Source organism: Onychomys torridus, chromosome 3 (genome assembly GCF_903995425.1).
Source record: "Onychomys torridus chromosome 3, mOncTor1.1, whole genome shotgun sequence".
NCBI lineage: Eukaryota > Metazoa > Chordata > Mammalia > Rodentia > Cricetidae > Onychomys > Onychomys torridus.
Window position 1 is genome coordinate 130,196,142 of NC_050445.1, and position 15,237 is coordinate 130,211,378.

The 15,237-nt window shown below is 38.2% G+C and overlaps 1 gene segment (V, D, J or C); it reads right to left on the minus strand.

Annotated features, from left to right (window-relative positions):
- Positions 1-13,740: 13,740 nt before the first annotated feature.
- LOC118580221 lies at positions 13,741-14,837 on the minus strand. The segment is given in 3 exon segments: positions 13,741-13,772; positions 14,082-14,378; positions 14,789-14,837. Coding segments are annotated over 3 exon segments (378 nt in total).
- Between the last annotated feature and the right edge of the window lie 400 nt (positions 14,838-15,237).

Here is a 15,237-nt window from a genome sequence, read left to right on the forward strand (position 1 = left end):
AATAATGAGGGATGATTTGGGGAAATCATTCTCTCTATGTACCGGAGTGACAGTAGTCACTTTCATTAACACAAGTCATGCTATAAACATTGTTTAAATGGTTAGAAAAAACAAGATGAATGAAGAGTGTACAAGAGAAGAGAACAATGTCACATCTCCCTTTCTCAAGGCAAAATTTGGCAGTACATAAAAAAGAAGTACTTGAGAAAGTCCATGATTGAAAGCCTAGGTTATTTGTTAATTAAAACAAAACCATTAGGAAAATGTGCGCTATGACTTCTGCCACAGCTAGAGATTAAATATATTTGACTACTACAGAAATATACCCCTAAATAAATGTTTTCAGTTTCATAGATGTACACTAGAGACAAAAGATGTTAAGAGGACTTTCAAGGGGAGATAAACTTTTAGAAGTTTCTGAAAATGAATAACAAAAGAAAGCATTGGAAATTTGGAAAGAGATGAAAAGAATGTCTACAGAGATAGTCACTCAGTTTAGAGGCCAAGCTGCTCATGCAGAGAACCTGGGTTCAATTCCCAGAATTTACCTGTTAGATCACAAAAATCCATAACTCCAGTTACAGGGGCTCTCTGCCCCTTCTGGGTTCTAGTTGTGAATGTTGTCATATATTCATGCAAGCTAAAATACTCTTAACTCTTAAAGTAAAATAAATGGGCCTTTTTAAAAAGTGGAGCAGCAAGAAATAAATGAAAGAATACAAGTTACCAAGTGAGAAACAGCCTTTGATTCAAGCAAGAGGTAAACTAAAGGGATTCAGTGAAGGGAGTGTCATATGCTAAAATAAGCAGTCCTGGTAAGAACACACTGAAATTATTACCCACTGAAAAAGCCCACATTCTCATAATTCTTAACACCATTGATAGTATTTAATGTTTCAGTGATTCTTCTTCCATGGTATTCTGGAATTTAAAGAGTCATATGTATCAGAGACTGAACTAGTCAACAAACCTAGAAAAAAGGAACAAGAACAAGTCAGAGAGCCAGAGTCATTCTCCACAGATATATTCTTGGATAGTAAGAACTCTAAGTGTGGAGGTGCTGAGAATTAGTGGCAGCTTGAAGATCAGGCCATGGATAACAGAGAGATCAATGGTCTCATATAATTTGGGAAAGATAAAACACTATCATCTGAAAAGGACAGCAGAGACCTCCAACTATAAGTCCAATGAACTCTGTTTTCTCTGCAGGCCCATCCCAGTGGTATGCTGTCTGCAGGTTATTAACCAAAGTCCAGCAAATCACTTAATTTCTACAACATCCTGTCCTACAGAGTAAGTAGCATGCTGCTGCACAAGATCTGAAAATACTGAACCAAAGGCAAATTTCCAGATCCTTTAAGATACAGATTCCACTATAGATCATTTTTAGCTGAATTTTCAGGCCCACTCTTATGCACTGGGGGATTCAGAAAAGTCCAACAACACAGTTTTAATTCATTACCCATACCTGAAAGATTCCAGTTTTAGAGTACTGGGGAACAATCCATTGCAAATCACACTCTTTTCAAATTTGCTTCCTGTATTCTCACCATCTTTATTTTTTAAATAAAATTTAATATTGTGACCATCCTGGGAGGACCTGCCCAACTTGGCCCCAGTTTCTGGCCAATCGGTGGGCCCTGTGGGTAGGCTCCCCTTTTCCAAGAACTCAGGCAGACCCTGCAGTCCCCACACCCTGCCCCCACACCCATTTGCCCAAGACCCCAGCCACTTCCTGAGACACAGAGAGCAGCCCCCAGCTACCATCCGCCCCAGAACTCCCATCTGGACCAGAGAGAGACCCTCTAGTGGACACTACAACCTCAACACCTTGCCCCACACACATCTGCTGGAGACCCTAGCCACTTCCGGAGACTTAGAGACCAGTGTCCAGCATTCCATCCTGCCCCGAAACTCCCATCTAGACCAGAGAGCCCCCAGCTCCCATATGGACCCAAACTCCCATCAGGACCAGAGCTTTCATCCTGTCCCGGAACTCCCATCTGGACAAGATACAGAGACCCCAGGGACCCCCTGAGACTCAGAGTCCAGCCCCCCAGCTCCTATCCGACCAGCACTCTCATCTGGACCAGAGCTCCCATCCTGCCGAGAGCTTTCATTTGGACCAGAGAGAAGCACCCTAAATCTGTCAGCTCTGTCTGGACCAAGTACACTGATAAGACCAAGAACGAACACAAGAGGAGATGGGCAGACATCAAGGCAGAAGTACATACAACAAAATAAAGAGCAATACAGCATCACCAGAACCTAGCCCTTCTCCAAGAGCTAGACCTGAACATCAAGGAATGGAAGAAGAAGAAGAAAACACCTTATAAGTAACATCATGAAGAGGCTAGAGCCTCATATAGAAGAAATCAAAAATAAAGTGGAGGAACAGACAAACAAAAAAAAAAAAATGGGAAGAACGCTACAAAAAAAAAAAAAAAAAACTAGAGGAAAGGACAGTTAAAGCAGAAGAAAACAATAAGTCCCTGAAAGAAAATCATGAAAAAACAAGGGAAACAGTACAAGACCTGAAGAGGGAAACAGAAAAAATGAAGAAGACACTAGCAGAAGAAAGGCTCGAAATAGAAAATCTGAGTAAACAAACAGGAACTTCAGATGCAAGTATAACCAACAGAATGCAAGAGATGGCAGAGAGGATCTCTGGTGTTGAAGATACGGTAGAAGAAATAGATTCATCAGTCAAAGAAAACACTAAAACCAACAAAGTCATGACCCAAAATGTCCAAGAAATTTGAGACACCATGAAAAGACCAAACCTACAAACAATAGGGATAGAGGAAGGAGAAGAATACCAACTCAAAGGCACCAAAAATGTATTTAACAAGATCATAGAAGAAAACGTTCCCACCTTAAAGAAGTAAATGCCTATGAAGATAGAAGAAGCCTATAGAACACCAAACAGACTAGACCCCCCAAAAAGTCCCCTCACCACATAATAATTAAACAACTAAACATACAGAATAAAGAAAGAATATTAAGGGCAGCAAAGGAAAAAGGCCAAGTGACTTATAAAGGCAAACCCATCAGAATAACACCCGAATTCTCAATGGAGACTTTGAAAGATAGAAGGACCTGGACACATATAATGCAGACACTAAGAGACCATGGATACCAGCCTACACTAATATACCCAGCAAAACATTCAATCATCATACATGGAGTGAACAAGACCTTCCAAGACAAAACCAGATTTAAACAATACTTATCCACAAACCCAGCCCTACAGAAAACACTAGAAGGAAAATTCCAAACTAAGGAAGGCAGACTCACCCATGAAAACACAGGCAATAGATAACAACACAGCAGTAAACCCCAAAGAAGAGAAGTACACACACACTACCACCAAAAAATAAAAAAAAAAAAAATAACAGGAATGTACAATCACTGGTCATTAATATCCCTTAATATCAATGGACTTAATTCACCTATAAAAAGACACAGATTAACAGAATGGATACAAAAACATGACCCATCTTTCTGCTGCATATAAGAAACACACATCAAATTCAAAGACAGAAACCTCCTAAGAATAAAAAGCTGGGAAAAGACTTTCCAATCATATGGTCTTAAGAAGCAAGCTGGTGTAGCCATCTTAATATCCAAAAAAATAGACTTCAAACTAAAATCAATCAAAAGAGATGATGAAGAACATTACATACACATCACAGGAAAGATTGAAAAAGATGAAGTCTCAATTCTGAACATTTATGCCCCAAACACAAGGGCAACCACATATGTAAAAGAAACATTATTAAAGCTTAAATCACATATAAAACCCCACACATTTATAGTGGGATACTTCAACTCCCCACTTTCACCTCTGGACAGATCGGCCAGAGTGAAATGTAACAGAGACATAATTGTCTTAACTGATGGTATGGCTCAAATGGACTTAATCAATATCTACAAAACATTCCACCAGAACCAAAAACAATATAACTTCTTCTCAGGAACCCATGGAACCTTTTATAAAATCGATCATATACTTGGCAAAAAAGAAAATCTCAACAGATACAAAACAATTGGAATAACAACCTGTGTTCAATGGGACCACCATGGTTTAAAGTTAGATTTTAACAACAGAAAAAAACTACAGAAATCCTACAATCTAATGGAAACTGAATAATGCTCAACTGAATCACCAATGGGTTAAGGAAGAAATAAAGAAAGAAATTAAATACTTCCTAGAGATTAATGAAAATGAATACACCACATACCCAAACTTATGGGACACTATGAAAGAAGTGCTAAGAGGGAAATTCATATCACTGAATGCCCACATAAAGAAGCTGGAGAAATCTCACTCTAGTGACTTAATGGCACACGTGAAAGCCCTTGAACAGGAAGAAGCAAAATCTCCCAGGAGGAGCAGATGCCAGGAAATTATCAAATTGAGAGCTGAAATCAATAAAATGGAAATAAAGTGAACAATGCAAAGAATTAATGAAACAAAGAGTTGGCTCTTTGAGAAGATCAAAAAGATAGACAAGCCCTTATCCAAACTAACAAAAAGACAGAGAGAGAGCATCCAAATTAACAAAATCAGAAATGAAAAGGGGGACATAACAACAGACAACGAGGAAATCCAGAGAATCATCAGGTCATACTTCAAAAACCTCTACTCCACAAAACTGGATATCTAAAAGAAATGGATAATTTTTTGGATAGGTACAACATACCTAAGTTAAATCAAGACCAGATAAACCATTTAAATAGTCCAATAATCCCTAAGGAAATAGAATCAGTCATTAAACGTCTCCCAACCAAAAAAATCCCTGGACCAGATGGTTTCACTGCAGAATTCTACCAGATCTTCAAAGAAGACTTAATGCCAATACTCTTTAAATTGTTCCACACAATAGAAGCAGAAGGAATATTACCAAACTCCTTCTATGAGGCTACAATTACTCTGACTCCTAAACCAAACAAAGATGCAACAAAGAAAGAGAACTACAGACCGATCTCCTTCATGAACATTGACGCAAAAATACTCAATAAAATACTGGCAAACAGATTCCAAGAACACATCAAAACAATTATCCACCATGATCAAGTAGGCTTCATCCCAGGGATGCAAGGGTGGTTCAACATACAAAAGTCCATCGATGTAATACACCATATAAACAATCTCAAAGAAAAAAACCACATGATCAACTCACTAGATGCAGAAAAGACATTTGACAAAATCCAACACCCCTTTATGATAAAGGTCTTGGAGCGATCAGTAATTCAGGGAATGTACCTAAACATAATAAAGGCAATCTACAGCAAGCCAACAGCAAACATCAAATTAAATGGAGAGAAAATCATAGCAATACCACTAAAATCAGGAACAAGACAAGGCTGTCCCCTCTCCCCATAATAATTCAACATAGTACTTGAAGTTCTAGCCAGAGTTATAAGACAACATAAGGAGATTAAGGGGATACAAATTGGAAAGGAAGAAGTCAGGCTTTCCCTATTTGCAGATGACATGTTAATATACATGAGTGCCCCCCAAAATTCAACCAAGGAACTGATACAGCTAAGGAAAACCTTCAGTAACATAGCAGGATGCAAGATCAACTAAAAAAAAAAAATCAGTAGCCCTCCTATATACAATAGACAAACAAGCTGAGAAGGAAATCAGAGATTCATCACCTTTTACAATAGCCACAAATGATATAAAATACCTTGGGGTTACTCTAACTGAGCATGTGAAGGACCTATATGACAAGAACTTTTAATCCCTGAAAAAAAAATTGAAGAAGATGTCAGAAAATGGAAAGATCTCCCATGCTCATGGATAGGCAGGATTAACACAGTAAAAATGGCGATGTTACCAAAAGCAATCTACAGATTCAACATAATCCCCATCAAATTACCAACACAATTCTTCACAGATCTGAAAAGAATGATACTCAACTTCATATGGAAAAACAAAATACCCAGGATGGCCAAAAGAATCCTGTACAATAAATCAACCTCTGGAGCCATCACAGATCACTGACCTGAAGCTCTACTATAGAGCTACCATAATAAAAACAGCTTGGTACTAGCATAAAAGCCAACATGTGGACCAATGGAATCAAATTGAAGACCCTGACTTTAACCCACACACCTATGAACACATAATTTTTGATGAAGAAGCCAAAAATGTACAATGGAAAAAAGGAAGCATCTTCAACAAATGGTGCTGACATAACTGGATGTCAATGTTTAGAAGGCTGCAAATAGATCCATATCTGTCACTGTGCAAAAAACTTAAGTCCAAGTGGATCAAGGATCTCAACATAAATCCAGTTATCTGAACCTGATAGAAGAGAAAGTAGGAAGTACTTTTGCCCTTCAACTGAAGAATGGATAAAGAAAATATGGTACATATACACAATGGAGTACTACTCAGCAGAGAAAAAACAATGACATCATGAGTTTTGCAGGCAAATGGATGGATCTAGAAAAAATCATCCTGAGTGAGGTAACCCAGACTCAGAAGGACAAACAGGGTATGTATTCACTCAGAGGAGGATACTAGATGTAAAACAAAGATGACTAGACTGCTACACAACTCCTGGTAGGATACCTAGAAAACGGGACCCTAGGAAAGACACAGGGATCACCCAATGCCAGAGAAATGGATAAGATCTACATGAACAACCTGGATGACAGTGGGAGTAATGAAGTACAAGGTGTGAGGGAAAGAAAGCTTAGGGGAGCAGGAGATCCCAGCTGGATCAAGAACAGAAAGGGAGAACAAGGAATAACAGACCATGATAAATAAAGACCACATGAGAACAGGAAGGAGCAAAGTGCTGGAGAGGTTCCTTGAAATCTACAATGATATATCCTCTGTAGACTGCTGGCAATGGTCGAGAGAAAGCCTGATCTGACCTAGTCTGGTGATCAGATGGCCAAACACCCTAACTGTTTTGCTGGAACTCTCATCCAATAACAGATGGAAGTGGATGCAGAGATCCTGGGCCAGGCCCTAGCTGGAGTTCCAGGTGTCCAATTGTAGAGAAAGAGGAAGGAGTGTAAGAGTGTGAATTGTTGAGCCCAAGATTGGAAAAAGCACAGAGACAAATAGCCAAATGAATGGAAGCACATGAATTATGAACCTACCGCTGTGGAGCCCCCAGCTAGAACAGGCCCTCTGGATAAGTGAGACAATTGAATAGCTTGAACTCTTTGGGAGGCATCCAGGCTGTGGGACCAGGACCTGTCCTTAGTGCATGAGCTGGCTGTTTGAAACCTTGGGCTTACACAGGGATACTTTGCTCAGCCTGGAAGGAGGGAACTGGACCTGCCTAGACTGAATCTACCAGGTTTAAATGAATCCCCAGGGGAGTCTTGGCCCTGGAGGAGATGGGAATGGAGGGGAGGGGATGCGGGGAAATTGGGGGTAGGGGTGGAAGGGTGGAGGACAGGGGAACCCATGGCTGATGTGTAAAATTAAAACACACATATAATAATAATAATAAAATTTAAAAAACATTAAAAAATATAAAAAAGAAAATAACTAGTTTTAACCCAATTATGGTAAAGACTAATTACATACCTTTTTATTCTGATAAATGTCTCTTTATAAAAACCAATTTTACTCCTTTACATGTAATTATATTCTCTATGATAAAATAAACCAGTTCATATAGAATATTATTAAATTAATTTAAATCATGTACAAATACACTACAAAAGTGTAAGAAATAAGTTTCCCATTTCTTCATGGACTGTATTTATTGTTTAAAGTTTGCTATGGTGTGAAGTCTAAACTCCTCTGTGGGTTAATGTAAAAATGTATGAACATTGTGCTGGTTTAGTAAATTAGTGGTTGTAGATCCTCTTCCAATAGGGAAGTCTTCAAACCTCATCAAGGTGACTTCTCTTGTGCACCCACAATACATCTGTCTCTGCCTTCAGTCCCTAGCAGATAAGTTCCCAGGAACTCAAACTCAGTGTATGTTTATCCCCAGGGATTTCAATTTCCATAACAGTCTTTTCAATAGAGAGCAACAATAAAGATTTGGAGGGAGGAAAGGGAAGGGTGACATGTTGCTTTTAAATTACAATCCATAGGTAAATAACAAGAATAAAACAAATGCAAAATCAAATTTAAGATATCAGTGATCTCCGGGGACATATGAAGGACTCATTCTTTGACTCTTTACCATGTATACCCACTTATTGTGCATAATATGTGAAATTTTCAAGGCTTGAGAACATAGATACAACATTTATTGCTCTAATCATTTTAAGCTATTTCATTTATTAATTTAAAACTACAATGGGCAGAATACTTAGCTTAGTGGTAAAGTGCTTGTCTGCCATGTACAAGATCCTGACTATGGCCCCAGGAATCACACACACACACACACACACACACACACACACACACACACACACACACATACACACACACACACACACTCACACAGTCAAATTGCAGGTGACAATTTAAATGAAAGTGCTTTATATACTTTAAATCCATATAATAAATATAATTTTAATTTCTCTTGCTGTTATTTTAAGTTCTAATTCACTATTTACGGACTAATTTGAAAAATATGGAACTTATAATTCAGTAAAATGGAACTACAAAGTTTTCATGGTAGTGATTTCATTTTCTCCTGAATGCCCCTATACTTTTTGCAATCATGTATAAATAAAGGACTTCAACATCATGTTAAGGCCAGGGGCATGAATACTACCATGGACATAATCAGAAAGTCATAATATGAATTTTAATATAACCTGTGATTTACTTAAAGACTGATCTTTGAGGGAAAACAAATCAGTTTATACTCCTTTTTAAATAAAATAATTTACTGAATGGTATAAAAAGATTAATATCATGCACTAAGGATAGGTTCAGGTTCTACTGCCTGGATGCCTCACAAACAGTTCAAGCTATTCAATTTTCTCACTTATCCAGAGGGCCTAATCCAGTTGGGGGCTCCACAGCTTTTGGTTCATAATTCATGTGTTTCCATTAGTTTGGCTATTTGTCCCTGTTCTTTATCCAATCTTGGTCTCAACAATTCACACTCTTACAGACCCTCCTCTTTCTCGACAATTGGACACCTGGAGCTCCACGTGGGGCCTGGCTGAGGATCTCTGTATCCACTTCCATCAGTTATTGGATGAGAGTTCCAGCATGACCATTAGTGCATGAGCTGGCTGTTTGGAACCTTGGGCTTACACAGGGACACTTTGCTCAGCCTGGAAGGAGGGGACTGGACCTGCCTGTACTGAATCCACCAGGTTGAATTGAATCCCCAGGGGAGTCTTGGCCCTGGATGAGATGATAATGGAGGGGAGTGGCTGGGAGGGATGTTGGTGGCAGGGATGGGAAGGGGGAGGACAGGGGAACCCATGGCTGATGTGTAAAATTAAAACACAAATATAATAAATAAAAAAGGAGAAAAAGAAAGATTAATATCAGATGGGCATTGGTGGCACATGCCTTTAATCCCAGCACTCAGAAGGCAGAGGCAGGCGGATCTCTGTGAGTTTGTGGCTGCCTGGGCTACAGAGTGAGATCCAGGAAAGGCGTAAAGCTACACAGAGAAACCCTGTCTCGAAAAACAAAACAAAACAAAACAACAAAAAAAATTAATATTGGGTACAAAGGGATTGACAAGTAACAGTCCTCTATCTAGTCTTCATAATCCAGTCTTTTTCATGACTCACACAGTCTCTTTATCTTTGATGCTGCCTCTGGATCCAAACACAACTTCCCCCTTCTCAAGTTGGGTGGTTTTACCTCCTATAGGTTGGCCAGGCTCTAGGATGAATAGCAACCAGGACCATTTTCATGCCTCCTCAACTACCTCTAGAACTAGATTCTCTGGCTTTGCCATACTTTGCCATCACTTTTCTCATACTCATTTCTGTCATCATTGTCTCTGTTTATTCATAGTCTGCTAGTCTGAGTTTTATGTGGGCCTTAGATAGTGATGACCAAGTTTCTACTGCATCAAAGGAGTCTACAAATCAGAGAGTATTTTCTCTATTTTTGACTCATCTTATGCCACCTTTGTCTCAAAGGAACATATTACATTTTTTATGTGCTTCCATGACACTCAAACTAAACCCTTCTCTTGAATTTAAGCAACTCAAAGGTATATTATTCTTTATTATAGTTCATCACTGGGGTGTTGGAAAGGATGCAATTGGCAAAGATGAAATTTCATTTTTTCCTTTTGAACTAATGATCAAATATGGGGAGTATCCTTTATTACATACATCTTTCTTTCCCAGTTTACTAATATCCATGTGCAATAGTTCAAATGAGATGGCTCCTATGTACTCATAAATTTGAATTCTTGATCCTCCTACATAAAAATAATTGGGAAGGATTAGGAGGTGTGGCCTTTTTGGAGGAGGTATATCATGGGGATGATCTTTGAGGTTTCAAAGCCTGTTACCATCCCATGTACTCTCTCTACCTCCTACTTGTTGGTACAGGTGTGAGTTCTCAGATCCCACTGCCATGATTTTGCTGGACATCATTAACTCTATCTGAAATCATAAGCACAATTAAAGGTTTTTTTATAAGTTGCCTTAGATATGATGTTTGTCACTACAATTAAAAAGTAACTCAGACAGCAGGATTCCACATGAGACTAAGAATCTGAACATGAGATACAACATGTATAATGTTCAGAAGTAAATACAGGAAAGGAAATGCATGGTTATAGAATCCAAGTTTCCTATTGTACACTTTCTCAGACAGCATGGAACTGTGGGTTCTGAATCTTACTGGCTCCTTTTCTGTCCCCATAAAAACATTTCTGTACATAGCAAACACAGAAGAATTACAGAATAAGGAAACAAGTGCTGATTGGTTGGTTGTTTTTCTTGTACTTTATTAAGATGCCACTTTATTAAGATGTCAAAAGAAATAGACTTGATGTTGCTAGTTCAGGCTTCTCTAGAACTTCATTGGACTCTCAGGCTGGCCTTGATGTCAAAATCTTCATGCCTCAGCTTCCAAATGTAGGGATTACAAAGAAGCAATATTATTAAACTTGGCATTGTACTTTGTATATACCTTCTTTTTATATATGCACATGTGTTTATCAATGTATATGTAGCCAACTATATACTAAATGAATAAATATATATCTACATATAAATGTATATTAACAATAACTAGGAAATCTAATCAGTTTAGATATCCATCAACTGATGTTTGGATAATGAAATTAAATAGTGGAATTATATTCAGCAACAACAGAAATCAAGAAATACTCAAGACAATGTCTTGAACTGGAAAATTTATACTGACTGAGACAAATGCCACATGTTCACTCTCATAAGTAGATCCTAACTTTAATCAGTCTGGAGTTTGTAAAGTTTGGAAGTTAGAAAGGTCTGAGGAGAGAGGGATTGAGAAGAACACTTAAGGAGAAGAGAAGATAGAAGAATGTGTGTGATGTGAAAGTAGACAGTAAGAAGAGTAGGAGCCAAGAAGGTTAATTAGGGAGGGGACAGGGAACAGGGGAGAAGGGAGAATGTTGACCAATCAAATTAAGAGTGTATGAAAAAATACCTATGAAAACACTATTTTCTTACACTATTTTTAAAGAAGAATCTATGAACAACAAAGCGCACTACATGCTGGGTAATGCTCCTCTAGATACCACCAGTTCTAAAACAAAGATCCTAGTGTCATGTATAGGAACCCTTATTATGAGAGAGGCAAAAAATCACATAGGCTACTATCAATTTTCTTGCTTGGGCCCCTAGAACTAAGTCATAAATACTACTACTAAAGACACTATACATTTTGGTTCTAGAACATAGAGAAGTAATAGTGGATTGTAGCCAATGTCTCCACCTGGTTTGCTGGATTATACAGTTCTGGAAGTTGCTCTGTAAAGCCCTGATGGAGAAAAAAGTTATCAAAGTCTTGCTCAGCTGTGGTCTTCATCACCTACAATAATGGCCATTTGTTTAGTAGGGTGACAACTGGTGCAATATCACCTATCATAGGGCTAATCTAGAACTTTCTGGTTAGGCTGTGACTCACTCTGACAGAGAATAAGTGTCTGGTACTGCAAAGCCAGTCAAGTGTCCATGGCTGGGGAAGTTAGATACCCTATGTGATAGCTTACAACTGATATTTTGATGAATATGCATAATGTCAAATTGGCTTCTACATTATTGTTTATACCTATAGACTATTGATGCTGTCAGCCTTCATCAGAGAAACTACTTTTTATAGTGAGTGGTATTTAATGAAAAGGCTCACACTTCTTCAAAATGCTAAGGATAACTGTGGAGTACTCACACTTATCCTCAATAGGATGTGTGTACTACCACTTCAGTCAGAAGAGACATCTCAAAAGGATGTAGGGAGAATGTAAGAACCAAAAGAGGGTTATGATACAGTGGATTCTGGATATGACCAATGTACCCTTGAACTCACAGATGTGAATACCTGTACATATCTGTACAAGATTGGACCCATTGGCATTTCCTCATGAATGGAGGGGGTTCTAATGAGCCTATTCATCTTCATTAACAGTCTATCAGCTATTGATGGCTTCTGGGAAAGGCTGTGCCATTCTTCTTAGCAGCCAGGAAAATTTGACAAGTTGCTGTGTTCCAGTACATAAGCCCAACTCATGTTCATGCAAGCAAAGAAAATTAACTCACTGAGTCAAAAAAAAATTTACAGTCAGAGGGGGATTGTTGAGAATAAGAGTTTTAGTGTTAGAGGGAGCAGGATAATTGGAGGTAAAAATAAAAATATAAAATAATTATTATTTTATGTTTTTAAATTCCCAAAGTATATACTCAATTAAAATTTAAAAATTAAAAGAATGAACAACGTAGGCAGTAGATGGGACACCATTAAATGAACACAAGCTTATATTTTGGGCTTTCTAGAAGGAGGAGAGAAATGACAGCATAAAGAAAACATAGTTAATGAAGTACAATGAAGATCCAGGTCATGGAAGATAATGTTCTCTCAGATAAACTCATTGCAAAACACCTCTCCAAGAGATAAAATTCTAGAAAGAAAATAAAGCAGGATATAATGGGGGCACTAAGTTACATGTAAGAGAATCCTGCTAGAATGACAGTAGTTTCTTAATAAGAATCTAACAGGTAGGAGATGATTAGGTAATATAGCCAAAGTTGTGGCAAGAAATAACAGAAAAAATTCCCTGCTCACCAAAAAATACCAATACCAGAAAATTTCAGATATGAAAGAAAAACAAACACTCTCTGGAAAAAAAGAAGGGTAATTTAATCTGAAAACAAGTTTGCAACAAATTCACTAAATTTACACTATTGAAGAAGTAAAAAAATTAAAATACTATAAATACATAAAAACACCAAACTATAAACAAATAAGAACAGAGGAAAGAAAACATTCAAAACAACCAGGAAATACTAATATGAATATGTTCCTACTCATCAGTAATTGTGCATGTAATTTGGAATAAAACATGGAGTCAAAAGAGTAACAACAGCTGGAGGAAGATAAAAAGAACCATTTGTTCATCAGTAAAGAAAGACTTCATTAGTAAAACATAGTCTGAACTTAGGGAGTCAATGAACATACTTTACCTAAATAGGAAACAAAATAGAGTAGAATATGCAATATTTACATTAATATAATGGAATTTAAGTCAAAACATAAAATGTGACAAATGAAGTAATTATGTAGTAAAGAAGACAGTTAAAGATTAAGTCTCAGTTTCTTGACTTCAGTACTGGCTAATTTTTAGTGACATGGGCAGAAAAGGACTCTTGGATCAGGATGGTTTTCACTCAGCTTTACCCCATCATTACTGCTGCTGAGAAGGCATTTGTTCACCATGCTCCTGGGGCAGAGGCAATATCATTGTTATTTTGCTGATGGAGCCTGAAATGCATGGCCAGTTAGGTGTTAATAACTAAGGCATTCATGCCCCACGGCCCTCAGCTGCAACCAATAATCTGGACTTCCTCAGCACCTCTGTTTGTCTCAGAGATAAGTAACACATTTGGCATCTCTACCACACCAAGTAAGGGTGTTTTTGTTAAGGTATGAATCACTGTGGGAGGAAAATGTGAACCTTGCATGCAGTAATAAACTCCCAAATCCTCAAGCTCCACTCTGCTGATCTTGAGTGTGAATTCTGTTCCTGACCCACTGCCACTGAACCTGTCTGGGACCCCAGAAAATCGATTGGAAATCTCATAGATGAGGAGCTGTGGAGACTTGCCTGGCTTCTGCAGGTACCATTCCAAATAGGTGTTTCCATAACTATCTTTGAGGTTCTGACTAGACTTGCAAGAGATGGAGACTTCATCTCCAAGACTGGCAGGCAAGGAGGATGGAGTTTGGGTCATCACAACATCTCCTGTTGAAGCTGAAATAAAGACAGAGAAGAACAAACTTAAGGAAACACTTCCTGAACAAATGTTATGTATGCTTTTTTGATATTTATGTCAGCTGAGATGTTTATTTTTACATACAATTGTTTATGCACTACAATTCTCTTTTTGACAAGCTAAGAGAATTGACAGCCATAAAGATGACTTAATTGAAAGCCTAAGCATAACTTAGACAATCCCATTCCATCTATGCATAATCTTCATTGTAGCCCAGGTTCTCTCCAACCTGAAATCTCGCTCTCACATATGTAAACCCTACAGGCTCCATCCTAGATGCTAAGCCCCTCTGTTTTCTCATACATGGACAGAATACATGTAATCAACAATGGGACCCAGGGCTCATGCTCCCTACCCATCCTCCTTTCTCACTTCCCTCTGTCCTCACCAGGAATCCTGAACAACAGCAGCACCAACAGCAGAACAGGCAACTTCATTTTGAGGAGGAAGCCCGAGGAGACTGGTAAGTCACTGCAAGATGATGACTGAGTTTTTATTCCAGAGTAGCAAGGATGTGTCCTCCCTAGGGAGCAATATGCAAAGGAAGGGTTAGTGACACACTATAGATAGAGAGAAGAGTCATGCAGGATTTTTATGCTTTCAAAAACCACATATATACCTTCTATGTCAGGAATGACAGTATTGAAACAGAATATGGTGCTTGGTGGGAAAATGCTACAAACTGTCAATCTGAATAACATTAGACACTCAATAAGTGCTGTATTACAGAAACACTTGAAGGAATGAAAATAAAGACATGTACACAATCACTCCCTATGAGCTGAATATTTATGCTTTTGCTCTTCTTTCATGAATTTTACAAAGAAATGCCTCTTT